At 41.0% G+C, this 15,529-nt stretch overlaps 1 protein-coding gene across 2 annotated transcripts in view; it reads right to left on the bottom strand.

Moving 5' to 3' along the window:
- Positions 1-8,301: 8,301 nt before the first annotated feature.
- SPPL2B (signal peptide peptidase like 2B) overlaps positions 8,302-15,529 on the bottom strand; it is a 25,361-nt gene continuing 18,133 nt past the window's right edge. Inside the window, exons 13-15 of one of the 2 annotated variants that reach the window (XM_079328702.1) lie at positions 15,186-15,263; positions 12,754-12,914; positions 8,302-11,777 (exon numbers count right to left, since the gene is read on the bottom strand). In XM_079328702.1, the coding sequence (XP_079184828.1) occupies positions 11,499-11,777; positions 12,754-12,914; positions 15,186-15,263 (518 nt within the window). In that variant the 3' untranslated portion in view covers positions 8,302-11,498. The remainder of the gene's footprint in view (positions 11,778-12,753; positions 12,915-15,185; positions 15,264-15,529) is intronic. The other variant, XM_079328703.1, reaches the window with a different exon arrangement.

The following is a 15,529-nucleotide window of genomic DNA, read 5'->3' as shown; positions in this document are numbered from 1 at the left end:
CAATATCTATCAGTGGGCAAATAAGTAAGAAATTAGGAGCAGCAGTTTCTGCACTCCTGCTGAAGGGGCTGGGAGCAAACACATCAAAGTTAAGTGAGAACACAAGTCACTATAAATGTGGTCTCTGGCAACCAAACTCACAGGGGCAGTTGCATCTTGTCTCTGCACACACCATGTTTGCTGCACACACCATCACACCGTGCAGATAATAAATAATAATAAATGCTTTACTGCACTAAAGTAATATAATACTCAAAATTTAACAGAATAATCAGGAAAGCATTGTGGTGCACCAGAAGGATTTAAATGTCTTTAACAGCATGTAGCTGGTTTGCTGGATTTCATGTTGGAATGCTGGGAAATGCTGTGCATGGGATATGGAACTATTTCCATGGTCAAGAAAATTTCGAGCTGCAAAAAAACACAATGAAGAGAACTTTACATGAAAGGATTTCAAAGACCATTCTCTTAATTCTGCTTCCCAGAAAGATCCTTTTACTGAGGGCATGGAAAAAGTGAATGTGAGATTTAATGGTTGTGTCTCCTGGTTCTTTCCCTGTGGTACAACAACTAAGAAATGGAATGTGAACAGAAACCATTTCTAAACCTGAAAACTGTTTTGAAATTAAGAACTTTTTATCATGAGAACCCCATCCTGACCCATCAAGACACATGTCCCACACTCTGCAGCACCACCCCCAAAAGACATTTTAAGTGCAGATTACCTTGCTTCATTTTCTTTTTCTGCACTGAGAAATTTCTCATTCTTGAAGGGGAAAAAAGTACTGGTTGATTTAATTAAATTTTAAATCTTGATTTCCAAGTGATAAACCAATCAAGATATAAGAGAACAGTAGGAATAAAAAAAAGAATAATACTCATACATAACTTCATGAGAGATATTTGAGAAGAAATTATTTTTCACAAAATTAAATTCTGCACTATTCAATTTATAAATATGCAAAACTGATGGTTATGTGGCTAGAGTATCCCTCTGTTTTTTATTTCCCTTTGGAAATATCACTTAGAATATTGAGTGACTTGCTAACTTCTTATTAATGAAAATTTCTTGAACTTGGATGGAATTGTTTTGAGAGTATGCAACCATTGAAAAGCCCTGTAATGGCCACAGAGTTATGCTTCTCTATCCCCTTCCAGGGGGCACAAAGACACAGAATAAATATACACTTCATTTGGACTTCTGGAGGTAATTTGGAATAAATTTCTCATCTGAAATACCTCACCTGCAGCACTAAATCTACCTATGGAGTCCCCAGCATCAGGAAGGACATGAACCTGTTGCAGCATGTCCTGAGGACATGCTCCCAGGGCTGGAGCCCCTCTGCTCTGGGGACAGGCTGGCAGAGCTGGGGGTGCTCACCTGGAGAAGAGAAGGCTCCAGGGAGAGCTCAGAGCCCCTGGCAGGGCCTAAAGGGGCTCCAGGAGAGCTGGAGAGGGACTGGGGACAAGGGATGGAGGGACAGGACACAGGGAATGGCTGCCACTGCCAGAGGGCAGGGCTGGATGGGATATTGGGCAGGAATTGTTCCCTGGGAGGGTGGGGAGCCCTGGCACAGGGTGCCCAGAGCAGCTGTGGCTGCCCCTGGATCCCTGGCAGTGTCCCAGGCCAGGCTGGACATTGGGGCTGGAGCAGCCTGGGACTGGGGGGTGTCTCCAGCGTGGAAGGGGCTGGAATAAGATGGGCTTAAAGGTTCCTCCCAACCCAAACAATTATGGGATTCTGTGAACAGGACTATTGCCCTAATCACTGTATAGTAGGTGTTGTGGATATTTCTGCCAGCCTTAGAGAGCTCCTTACTGTGGCTGACAAGACTTTAATAATGTAACAGAGTAAAGCTGACAGGGCAAAAGAAACCCCCTCAAGTTCAACAGGACTGAACAATTCTTCCCCTGGAATCCCCATGACAGAGTCCATGAAGCTTCTTAATGTTCTCTGTCTGTATTAGTGCAACCCCATGCTGTGAGGCAGACTGAGCTGGAAGGGGCAGCAGGCCAACTCTGGCTGCTCAGGCAGCATTTCCTTGTAATCCTCCACACAAAAGAGGCATTTCCCTGCCCCATGCAGAGGAAACCATGGAGCATTTGCATGGCTGGGCTGGATGTCTGTCACTGCAGAGCCTCAGAACACCTGACTCTAAGACAACCTGCCCAGGAGCACCTGCTGGGAGCAGGGTGATTCCTAGGAGCCACTGAGACTTATGGCACACCCTTCTGAAAGCTGCATCTCTTCCCAAGGAACTCTTCTAACTGAGAGCAGCCTGCAGCGGTGATCTAGAGTCAAATCTGTCTTGGAGGTGAGACTGAGAAACAGTGAATATGAGAATTGCATTTAAACAGAAAAAACAGGGATCACAATACTCTCTGTGCTTTGTTAAAGTTCCCACAAGAAGAAAAATAGGACAGATTTGCAGCGTAGCCAGGCCATAGGGTCCCCAGGTGGTTCAAGAACTCCCCAGTGAATCACCTGCACAAGTCAGGGCAATGAGCTGATTTGAAATTGGTAATTGACTGAATATATTTGCAAAAACCTATTTCAGCACTGACACAGGAGATCTCCAGGTGGGAATTTCAGTTTGCCCTGAAACCAACCTTCAGGCAGCAGCTGTGCATAGAGCAATCCCTGTAGTTAACTGAGCCCTGTCCTGGCTGGAGAATGTGGAGAATTCAGCCCTTCCTTCCAGAGCTGCCTGAGGCCAAGCAGCCTGAGGGGTTTTACTGCAAAACTGAGCAAGGCTACAGAGATAAGATGCTTGTGAATAATCCACACAAACTGTCCCTGCAGATGCAGAAATGCTCACGTAGGACAGATCTTTAGCAAGGGCACAATGCAGTCAGGAGGGGCTTGGAATGTCAAGATGTTCATCAATGATGGATCTGCCCCTGTGGCACTGGGAGAACTGGGGCTCCACAGTCCAGCAGCTCAGTCAACAGCTCCTGTTGAATGGGGCCACTCCAGATTAGAGTCTTTGTGTCAAGGCTTATAATATGGGCTTTTTACAAAAAAAATCCAAAACCACCCCCCCGCCTTCTGCAAAAAAAGATTAAAAAAATAGAAAGGGGAAAAAAAAACCAAGAAAAAGGAAGCAACAACCCCCTGCAAACCAAGCCAAACCCACAAAACCCCAAACAAACGCTCTATCCTTGCCAACAGATCCAGGATACAAGAATGTAGAAATCACACAATTGGTTCATTCAGCTGATTCTGTTCCAGCATGCAGATGTATGTCCAAATCTAGAGCACCAGGAACTGTTTCAAATAGTATGAGGTTTACAATACTTTAGAATGAGCTTTGTGGACAGATTGTATCTTAATATTTATTAATCTCTACTTAGAATGAACCCAGTCTTTCTGGTTTTTGACCCACCTTTTCTGAAAGGAAGCAGCTGTCTCTTGGCTCCCCAGTGACAGCCCAGAGAGAAAATCCAGCTCATGGTGGGAGTTGTACATAGTGATCTTTAAATTCCAAAGGACATTTTATCACATCCTGGATCAAACAATAAAAAACGTGTTTCAAACTTAAGGTGATATAAAATAGCAAAACTCAGTTCAAAAATTAAGTATCTTTATTTGACACTTTTCGAAAAATTTTACAGTTTTAAACTAAAACAGACTAAAGGAAATTCCAGTGTTTTTAAAAGCAGAACAGAAGGAAAAAAACAAACTACTGCAATTTAACTAGCTAACCAGTCATTTTCAAGCTTGTTTTCTTTCACTGTATCTATATATGCCTGAAACAGGCTTCATCATTCCACAGAAAATTCACTCTGCAGAAACCCTTGGGACATTTCTCATCTCTTTGTCTTAAGATTCTGCCATCCCTGTTAATTTTGAAATAGGTTTTTTTCCCTGTTTCAGCACAGAAGGAAAGCTAATCTACATCTGGTCACTGGAAATTCTATGTATTGCAATGTATTTACATGTATAAAAATATAATATATTATGATGCACTGTGCAATTGGATACAAGGCTGTAATTCAGCCACAGGGAGGGCTGGTATCAAAACCATAAAGATACATACAGATATAGGGTGGGAAAAGGCCACCCAGACTGAACTGAAAATCTTACTATGGTAAGATGTAGAGTTTTGGGAAAACAGAAATGTTTGCTAAAAATGTTTTATTTTTTACTACTTGGAAACAAACTTGCTGTTTTGTTTGGTCTTCACAAAAAATATTAAGGGGCCAAACTGCATAGAAGATCTTAAAACAGCAAAAATATAATACATTGGATGGAGAGAAAATCTTTCCTTCAGTACCTGAAATGAGCTTAAAGTTTATTCTTTACGTGTACATATGTAAACAGATGCATTTGCAAGTGCTAAAATTAACAATCTTTTAGTTTGCACTCTTCATAACAATATCCTACATACTACTATTTGAATACCATTACAAAGTCCTTCCACAAAGACATCAGACATTAAACACTGTTCTACTGCTAATGTTATCTCCAAGAATCAACTTCCTCTCTAAAAGCAGCTACTGTCAAACATCCAAGAAAGGAGCATTTAAGCAAATGGGTCTTATCTTGTAAATAATCTTTATACTGCTTGAAATTTTTGCTTTCAGCCTCCCACCAATCCACACCCAAGGCATTTCTGATGTAGTTTCAGTAGAGGAACTCTAGCAGGAGTCACAGGGGGCTCGGGGTGCTGGTGGTTATCAGACCCCAGTTCTCCAGCCCTGAAGCAACATGGACAGCAATGAGCAGAGCACCCATGGGCAGGACTGTAAATTCAGATTTTTCTTAGGTTTTGCTTTCCTAGGCTGCAAGGCTGGAAGTACCAGAGCTCATAGCTCCTGTCAGTGGCTTTAGGATCAAAGAGGTTTAGAGTGTTCAGCCCCATGAGGAACAACACAGCTTGAGACTCAGGCCCCAGGCTGAGCACAGTGGCCAATTCCATTTCATGCCTTTCCTACAGCCCCAGGAGTGTGCAGAGATTCCTTCTTGCTCTCCCACAACCAATGCTGCTGTGGGACCCTCTATGAGAGCTTGAGAGTCAAAAGGTCACTGAGGAGACAGTGGCAAAGCATGAGCTGAAGACAAAGTGGTGGCATGTTCACCCCAGCACAGCTGGCACTGCACTCACTGGCCATCAGAGACATCAGCCTGCTTTCCACAGTCTGGCTGCCAGCTTAGGGTCTGCTGTAACATCTCAAATAAACATTTACTCAAGTCTCCACTACTGATTATGAAAAAAGTAGATTATGACCCAAACCAAATTAAATATGCCACTGTGGGTTTTTACTTTGTCAAACTAAACCTCAATCACTGTTTTGAAGTTTTTGTTAAACATGAATCAGAACAACTTCAGTCAGAGCAGAACAGTAAAATTCTCTTCTGGTTCCTTGCTGGGCAATGTAAAGGACTGTGCTCCTCCCCAAACATCACCAGCTTCCAACCATTCTGGTGCAAGGCTTGGATCCACAGTGCAGAAGTGACAGGTTTGCAGCAATTTCCTGATTTCAGATACATGTTTCAGATGAAAAGAGCTGTTTCTACCCATTCCAAACCTCTGGATTTGGGCAGAAGTTCTTGTATTGGAAACAATATCAGATATGACTCTTGTGCACCCCAAGGGTCAGGCTCTGGAAACCTCTCTGGCCTGGCTGTCCTAGCTGAACAGGGTGCTGCTGCTCATGCAGTGTCACATCCTCAGGGCTGCACATCTTTCTGTGAGGTTTGGCTGTCTGCTACTGCAGGGCTCCCATCAGCCCAAGCCACCAATTTTTTTTAGGAGTTATGACAAAATCTTAGAATCACAAAACAGTTTGGGTTGGAAGTGATCCTGTCATTCCAGCCCCTGCCATGGACAGGGATGCCATCCACTGGCTGCATCCAGCCTAGCCTTGAACTTCCAGGAATGGGGCACGAGCAGGTGAGGAGTGGTTTATTTTGAAACCATGTCTGCATATTTTCAGCTGACACGAAACAGTGGAAGCAAAGTTCACAACACACAGTGCACGTCTGCCAGCTGGAAGCAGCTCTCAACTAAAAAATGTAGCTTGCAGATCATCTCAGAATTTCTCAGAGACAAATACCTGGATGAAGTTTGCCATGTGGAGCTATTTCTTCATGCTGAGATGCAGAAAAATATTATAGAAGACTGGATAAAATATGAGTGGCTCCAAATAAAAAGGAGTAGGTGCACCTGTAAGCCCTGAGTTGGACTCACCAAGGGCTTCTGGCAAACAGAACCAAGCCTGAGCCTCTGCACCACAGCAAGTTCTGTTGGCTCCTGAAATTACAGATAATTGTGTACAGTACACTAGTTCCCAATTAAAGAAAATTCAATTTCAACACATCTCTTATCACTAATGTACAGATAGCAAAATGTCATCTTTGCTCCACATAATATTTGAATATTTAACTGCAAAACTGGAAAATGTGAAACCCTCACAGAACAGCACATAATTGATAAATAGAGATGAGAGAGAGGATCAGTGAAAAGGAAGTTCTTTTAGGCCACTGCCCAAAGGAAGCTCCTGGTGGCACACAAAGCTGTCTTGTTCTGAATATGTTCCAGGGTGCCAGCAGCAATTCAACATATTAAACATAGATAAAAAAGAAAAAAAAATGATGTTGGGTCTTTCCAGATGATTTATCACTTTCGAGTAGCAGAAAACACAAACTTTGTCTCACAAGAGCTGAACTGTCCATCACAGTGGTTACAGAACACTCTGACAGAACTCATGACACATAAATTGAGTACCCTGGGATAAAGTTCATGCTGTAACATCACAAACCCAGGAATCCTGACCCTTAGACTGTGTCTGGACAGGTAGGCCAGGGCTTGCTGGCTGGTTCCAACACCAGTGGCATGAAATTACTCTGGTTGTTGTTCAATTCTCTCCTTGCAGAGCCACAGGAGCTCAGGGCACTGCCCTGTCCCACTGAGCCCTCACTTACCAGACACTCCAAGATTTTTTTCTACCACCAGTGTCAAAATTTCCTTATTGCAATTTAAGTCTATTAATTCTAATGTCATCCCTACTTAAAAATAACAAATTGTTTTTCCAATCTGCAGCAGCATTTCAGATTTCTGGGTATTTATCATGCACACAGGTGTCCTCTTTGGAGTAAACTCTTCCACTGCCTTTCTTACTCAGTGTCTCTTCACACTTGCTGAGTCACCTTCAGTTTTTTCTTACTCTCTCTCTCTTCACCCTACCCAGCATCACTGGCAAAAACTCAAACTGAAAAGCTGTTAGTGCAGCTCTGTTCTTCATATCCTGCCCCAGCTGGGAAACCACATGTGAGATTAAAACACCTGAAGATTCCTTGCTCCTTGCTGATGTTTTCTGGACCTCTGATCATTGTTCCTGTCCTCATTTGCCTGAAGACACAGCCCTAATTCCTTTTAAAACATCAGAGATTATACTTGTCATGGAAAAAAGCATCATCTCTGCTTAGGCTTAGGATGAGGATTTGGATCTACTGGTATGTCTGTATTTCACATTTGTGTCAATGTTGATGATCATTAGTTGTGTACACTGTTGCTTGGCCAGCACATTCAGCCTGCAGTGTACTACAAGTAACACTCCAAACTATGCAACCATGTACAGAACACTCTGGTTTGTTCATGGACAGCCAATGAAGTATCATGGGCTTCACATCCTATACAGCCTGTGTAGAGCAAAAAACCAGAATCACACACACAGCCAAGGGGCTAAAGACAAGAAAAAAGTACTGGATCTTACACCAAAACAGAACATGCAAGCTTCAACTTCCAGGGAACACTGTTCTCAAACATCCAATACTGGCTTTTTTAAAGAGCTGCAGGTAAATTCACAGCATCTACCCAAGGCAGATGAATCATTGATAACTGCAGCCACTGTCTGCAAACTCCCAAAGTTGTTATTTCAGCACTGGGCTGGGGTTTGTCTGGCTCCACAGTCAGCACCAGTTTCCAGCATACTCAGAAGTCAACAGGCACTACCATGGAAGTCATGATCTGTTGCATGCATGAACAATGGGAATTTGGGAATCCAAAAACCAAAGCTGAAACACAGAAATGTGCATGGCTGAAAAACACCGTCAAGACATTCTTACAACAGCCCTACAGAGGAGTACAGTAAGAAAAGAGCATCCTCTGAAGGAAAAGCTTAACAATTATCCAAAAGCACAGAAAATGTTCAAGAAATTTGGAGACTAACAGGTTTCTGAATCAAGTTTTCTATGAAACATGTTAATAAACCTTTTGGAAAATAAGCTGTGCTGCAGATTTTCTGTTGTCTGTCCAAGTTTAGAGAAAACATTTTTGCAAGTGTAATTCTTACATAGGATGCGCTTTTATTAGTGCCACTGGTAAAAACAGAATATGTTTTCAAATCTATTTTTTTGTGTTTCCTTTTTACATATTTCATTTAAAATTATCTTCATCTGTAACAAGAGAAATAAAAGCCACAAAATTTAAAGAGGGTTTCAGATACTCTTCTCTTGTCACCCTCAGTAAAGTCTTTCATATTCCATTCTACCTTCAGCTGCATTTGGGCAATCCTTCAGGAGGGAACACACCAAAACACTTGAGGAAGGAATCTGATCCTCATTACTGTGATCCAAAGAGGTTGTTGTTGGGGTTTTTGTATTTGTCTGGGGCTTTTTGACTAAAAGAAATGCTTCCCCTGGAACTTGCACAAGTTCTCAGGCACAGACCCTTACTAACTTTCTAGACAGATAAGGCTTAGTATGTGAAAGACATAAACAAGAAGCCTATCAACATTATTTTAAACATTAATATTATCTTCATTACTTCAAATATGAAAACTCAAATTTGGTGTGGAATGTGTATCTGAAATCATCAAATAAAATCAGTCAGTCACATTGAACTAATATGCATATTTTCCTATACAACATTAAGTTTTAAATTAAGGTGATCAGGGAGGTTTTTCAAAGATAAAAAATTACAGTCTTGGTTTTTGATGGAAGAGATTGAACTGATCAGTCCAAACAGTCACAGCCAAATTGGAGCACCAGGGTCACCTGATTTGTACAGTGCTGAGACAGTAAAAATCTGTAAATTGTTGCCACTTCACATGCTTTAACTGGAGGTACTGCACTGAGAAGCTGTTGGGTTTTTTTCCCCTGCAATCTTTGTTGTTTGGGGGAGGAAAAAGTTACACTTAAAAACAGATGGAAATTCCCCAAAACCTGAGGTGAAGCAGACCTCTGCAGACTGCAGCTGTGAAATGCATTCGTCAGTGTGACCATTCTTCTGTTTTAATTGAGCTATGAACAATCTGAGAAATAAACTCTTTCCTAACCACACAGGAGAACAAATGTGGAAGTACATGTTCAAGTAGATTATAATACCTAATGCCTTGTCATCAGAAAGCTACTGAAACAACATTCTGACTAAGAGATGATCAAGGCAAAAACCAATACAACTTTCAGTCAGTCTCCAACTTACCTTGCTATTTGTCAAATTCATTATTTAAACACAAGATTGCCTTCTTAATAACCATACTCACACAGTGACTTAATTAAGGCATAATCCAGCTGACTGAAGTTTTCAGTAAAATGTTTCTGTTGCTTTTTATTAGTAATAACTGGTTCAGGTTATTGTTGGCCAATGTAATGGTTCATTAAAGAGGAGACTGAAAACAAGATTGCTTTAGTGCTATCTTCCCTTAGGGCAATTTGTAAATTAAATGTAGTGCTGGCCATTGGACTCAGGGAGCCTTCAAAAAACCTTCTTAACAAATCATCCTATTAGATAAGGTTCCAGGCTTTAAGCAGGAGCTGGTAAAACTCTGAAGCCAATGTGGTTTTAGAGAAAGTTGCTGACATTCTAGAGGAAGAATGCTGCCACTGCCCACAGGAGCTTTCATCCAAAAAAGCACAGGGCAAACTTGTGGAGCATCTAGCCAAAAAACCAATGGCTGATATTTAAAAGACAGACTTGAAAAGAGAGCCCTTCAACTCCAATTCAGCATGCCAACTGGAGACTCAATTTAACAGCAATGCCTCTATTGCATCACTGTGACAATACTTTTGTAAATGACATTTTGGGCTCTCAAATACTCGAGAGTATTTCTTCCATGCAATCTGGAATCATATCCAAGGATCCTATAATACTTCAATTTTCTATTTCAGTTTTCATGTGAAGTGTTTGAGGCTTTGTAGAATTGTAACTTAAGTGCAGAATAGACTCCTCTGATAAAGCCAAATATACTTAGATGGAACAAGTAATACACAAATCCCATCATCTTTCTATGTACAAAAGCTGATGCATAAAAAAATCTATCATGTTATACAGGAAAACACACAACTTCAAGAGTATGAAGTAAGACTGGATGCACCCCAAACTTTTTAAATTCACACATTTCTTCACAATGCAGCAAGAGATGCAAAATAATAGGTGAGCTCCCAGTCTCATTCCAGAACCTGACAGACTATGCTTTGGCTGCTCTTGGGACAAAGACAAAACAGGACTTAGGCAGCTGGTAAGTTACTGAGCAGCAAGTAGCTTTTAAGTCACAGCTGTCTCTAGCACCACATGTGCTCCATTGGGAATGAAAAAACAGACTATTTTCTTCAGAATTAGAAATCACAATTATATTCCTTGAATGAACAACAAAAGAAGCTCAGAGGCCCAAACATAAGAACATTTACACTTCAATGTTTTCCCAATGAAATTACTGCCTGTTAAGCTTAGTATAGTGCTACTACCTAATTTTTTAAAAATCTATTTGGCTTATATTTTATTTTCTAAACATTCCTAATATGCATTTGCTTCCAGGCAGCATTCTGAGACCAACCCTGTTTATTATCAGAGCCCTTGGAGTTCACATGAATGCCTAGAAAGCTTCCTGGAGCTCTACTCACCCTGCCTTTTAAACTAAACTAGTAGCACAGGTACCTAGAAGTAAAAAACAAAGACAAAAAAGTTAAGAGATGCATTTAATGCACCATGGTAGCATAAAGCCTTTTGGAGTAATGGTATTCTAACCATTCTCTGCATTTCCTGAATGTCAGTTTATAATAATGCATTCCCTTATATCAATGGCTTTGACAAGTCAGGAGAAGTAAAGTAAATGGTGACAATAGAGAAAGTGCCAAAAAAATAGAAGAGACCATATTTCTCTCAAGTAAGCATTGTAGCAGACTCATTCAATGCTCCTCCTCCATGTTAACTACAGCATGGTAAAGCAGCCACACAAGCACAGAGTACTGAGTAAATAAAGACTCTTGATGCTACCCTGCTATAATGCAAATGGAACAAATGGTCAAAGGCATTCACTAACAAGTGATCATTGAAACCCACACATCAGAACTCCTGGAGAGCACCATATTTCAGAAAGATGTTTTAGAATACAGCTGTACCGAAATGGAGACAGAACATTCCTTGCTGGATTTGATGATCAGACTCCTAGTGAGGTTCCTCAATGACAGCAAACCCTACAAACCAGTCCTGAACACACACTGGTTTTACATAGATATGTTCATGAGGGAAAAGAAGGTGTTCTTATCACATCACTCATTCCAACTGCTTCTGTTCTGTATTGAGGCATTTGCTTTCAGGGTCATCCTTATTCTGAGCAGCTGATTGCTCACTGTGGGTAACAGAGATCCCTGACTGGTCTGTCTTTGTGCTGCTCTCAGGCAGCTCCTCTTCAGCCGAGGCGGAGCCGTGCAGCTCGTGCAGGGTGGGACTGGTCATCTGCTCTGAGTCCTGCTGAGGGGAGACACTGCTGCCTTTGGGAAGCTCAGGGCAGCTGACAGGAGCTATCACCACAGGAGGCTGAGGTAGGTCTTTCTGTAAATGGAACAACACAGTCAAAATGATGGAAAACAAGAATTAGTGTGTCCAGTTATCTGAGGTATTGCTGATACAAGATGCAGATCAAAGGTCTACCAACTCTGCTATGATTCTCCATCAGTGGACAGATGCATACAGTTATCCTTTATTTGTGTTTTATAGGACACCAGGGGAATTTTTCCTTCCAGAAAAGTGTTTCCTTTCTCAGTGATTGTTCCTCACCAGTTTCAGTTGTGCTCTGCTAAGGCAGCAACAGGCACTTGGTCCTTGGCTATCCATTTCTGCCCACCTTTACTATCAGTGTACAAGAACTGGCAACTTTTACATAACGTTTCAGATTATCTCAAATATTTATCTAATAATTAAATTAATTTCTCTAGTGGAAGGTTGTGAAGGTTATCCCAAACAGTTGAATAATAAAATAAAACTCACTGGGGGAACCTCTAGCTTGATAGATTTGACCTTCTTGTAATAAGTATTCAAAAACTAAAATTATGCATCATGATAGATATGATTCCTTTTTGAATCAAGTGAATTTCACTTGAAGCACAGTGAAACAAAGTGATAATTTACTACACTGAACTACATTTCCACCTTCATAGACAGTAAGCTATAAAAAATGTTTTAAGAGTATATTTCATATAGTACTACACCCCACATTTTATACAATATTGCAACTTTTTACTGCTATTGGTACTTCCAAGAGAGATCAAAGAAGTAACATTTTGGCAGAATCAAGGACAACAAGGTATATTTACTTTTCCCTACTCCGATTCAAGTGATCATAAACATTGCAAAAACCAGAAAACCTTACTGAGCCAAAAAAAAAGTACGCAAAAAAGCAAACAATCAAACAAAACGCAAATCTTAGTGTTTGTGTGATAATATTGCAATATTTTACTCAACTTGAATTCTAGTTAGGTTTTACATTGTTAGTACTTGCTGCAGACACTGATATCAAACTGGTATTCACCGCAAAGCCGCTGCCTGTCCAGAAGGTGGCCAGCTCCCCGCGGCAGAGCGCCAGCAGCAGGCTGGTCAGCAGCGTGCAGGGCACCAGGTACAGCAGAGCGGGCTGCCCCATCTGCATCAGCGCCAAGGCAACAAAGGTCACAAGGAGCCCGATGCCATATGCTGCAAGAAAGCAAACCCAGCAAAAAACAGTTACTCACATATGGCTTTGCTCAAGCACAACTAAATAATTGGATGATGGAAGTTTTTCAAGCAATATGTAAAACGTCTGCAGAAGGTTTTCAGGTATCTTTAGAGAGAAGCATTATTTACACCATGTAAACCTGGAATACTACAGTTTTTCCACTGATAATAACATGTGAAAGTAGAGTGATTGGCCTAGTCCATACTGGGCAACTAAATAATTGCCTTAAGCAAAATAAATATATGAAACATTGTGCCTCATACTATATTTATGAATTCAGCAGATACAGACAAATATTTTGACCATTATAATGCACTTCTTGTTTGAGTTGGCTTTGACTGTTTCTTACTACCCTGCCTCACAGCTAAAAGAAAAAAAAAAAGTCAGCCTGTTCTAGTTTATAAAATTTTATTACTATTATTATATTATGATACTATTTAATTACTATTATTTCTATTTAATTTCTGCATAAATGTGGCAAAATTTATTTAGCAGAAGAGAAGCAGCTTTGGTCTCGTAATTATTTTCAATTACATTTTCAAGAAAATGAAGCTAATCCAACTTTTTCTTCAGATCCAAATTCCAGATTTTTCTTCAGAAGGTCAAGAAAGACATTGAGTGGCTGTCCAGAGAAGGGAACAGAGCTGGGAAGGGTCTGAGAGAAGCAGCTGAGGGAGCTGGGGGGGCTCAGCCTGGAGAAAAGGAGGCTCAGGGGGAACCTTGTCACTCTCTACAACTCCCTGACAGGAGGGGACAGCCAGGTGAGATCCCAGGCAACAAGGGGCAGGAGAGGAAATGGCCTCAAGTTCTGCCAGGGGAGGTTTACACTGGGTATTAGGCAGACCTTCCTCCCCAGAAGTGTTTTCCAGTCCTGGCACACCAGGGCAGTGGTGGAGTACCTATCCCTGCAGGGATTTAAAAGATGTAAGGATGTGGCATCTGGGGACATGGTTAGAGATGGGCTTGGCAATGCTGGGGGACTGGATAGACTTGATGACCTCAGAGGGCTGTGATTAGAATAATCAATAACTCCTTACAATTCTTGAAAATTCTTTTTGGGGGGCCATATTCTGTTTTTACTGAGAGTTCCTTATATCTAATTAAAATATTTCTCATTGTTTCTTCTTGTGATTTCAGTCCATTACCTCACATCTTATATGCACACCTGTAGGAAAAGTCTCTGTTGTCTCTGCAGTCTCCCATTAGGCAGCTGTGGACAGCAACAAAATCTCCTCTTTGCCTTCTCCTGTCTTTACAACCCTGTGCTCCAGTTTTCTGCCATCCTGATGGTCCCCACTGGATTTACTCCAGTATGTCAATGTCTGTCTGGCACCAGGGATCCTGGTTAACTCAGTCTTAAGTGACAAACTGAGAGAAATAATCACTCCTCCCATAACTGCTGACTCCATCTTGCTAATTCAGCCCTGCACGTGGCTCATTCTCAGTGCTGACTCTTTATCAACACATTTTCTGATTGCTGCAAACACATTTTTAAAGTACCAGATAAGACAACAATTTTGTTTTACTATATATGAGACAATGATCTGGAACATCAATAAAAGCATCTCTCTACCCCTGCTAGAAGTATCCATGAACCTAGGTATTTTTTCAAAAGAATTTCTAAAAAAAGTTGTTCATGACAATTTCTCATGAAAATTGATGCAAGCATTAGAAGTCTTTGGTAGCAGAAATACATTGTAAGAAAGACAACAGGAATCTGTCAGATCCTATTCATCAGTAGTATTTAAGTTCATGGCACATAACTCTGTGGACTTTACAAATTAAAGAAGACTAGAACACCTCCAGATCAGTTATCATAATGAAATTCCCTGCATCATAGGTCATGGATTTTTAGAATAATTTCTTTTCTAAGAAATTAAGAACAAAGTCATAGAATGATATCCCTGAACCTGAATTCTCATGCACAACCAACTCAAAGATTCATGAATCAAGAAACCACAAAGAGTAACTGCACACATGAGAAGATACTGTAACTACAAGGAGTAGACTGAGACTCCTGGAGCCAAGGTGACAAGAAGCTCCCCTTACCTATGGCACCCAAAACAGCTCAGAAAAGCAACATCAGCTAGTTGGTGATAGAACATCCAGCCTTGAAAGCACTTTGCTAAATATTTCTGTTTAATAATAAAGGGAGGAAAAAGATAAAATCCCCCATGCAAGACTGATGCCATGCTTTTAGAGGGAGCCACTCCTGCAGGGCTTGTGTTGAGGTGGCACTTGGTACATACCTATTGTGCAGGCTACAAAATAGACTCTGGATGACTGCACCTGAATATCAAATCTATGGCAATAGGCTACCAGTAAGCCTAGGGAAAGAAACAATAGTTACAATATGCTTTCAACCTAGTCACACACTTCATGATAAAAACAAAACCATCAAGCCAGCTAGGAACTTCGAATAATTTTTTTTACCCAAAAAATTTCCTTGGTACCCTGTGTTTAAGCACCATGGCAACATATCCAGGAGGCCACACAACTTACAAAGCACAAGCCCCATGGATTGGAAGCACTCCAAAAGTAAAATAAACAGCTACAAACTGCAGATAAAGATAAAAATGTCATCCCATCCCTA

Source organism: Erithacus rubecula, assembly GCF_903797595.1.
Source record: "Erithacus rubecula genome assembly, chromosome: 28".
Taxonomy (NCBI): Eukaryota; Metazoa; Chordata; class Aves; order Passeriformes; family Muscicapidae; genus Erithacus; species Erithacus rubecula.
The sequence above is the reverse complement of the archived record's forward strand: the minus strand, read 5'-3'. Positions and strand labels throughout refer to the sequence as shown.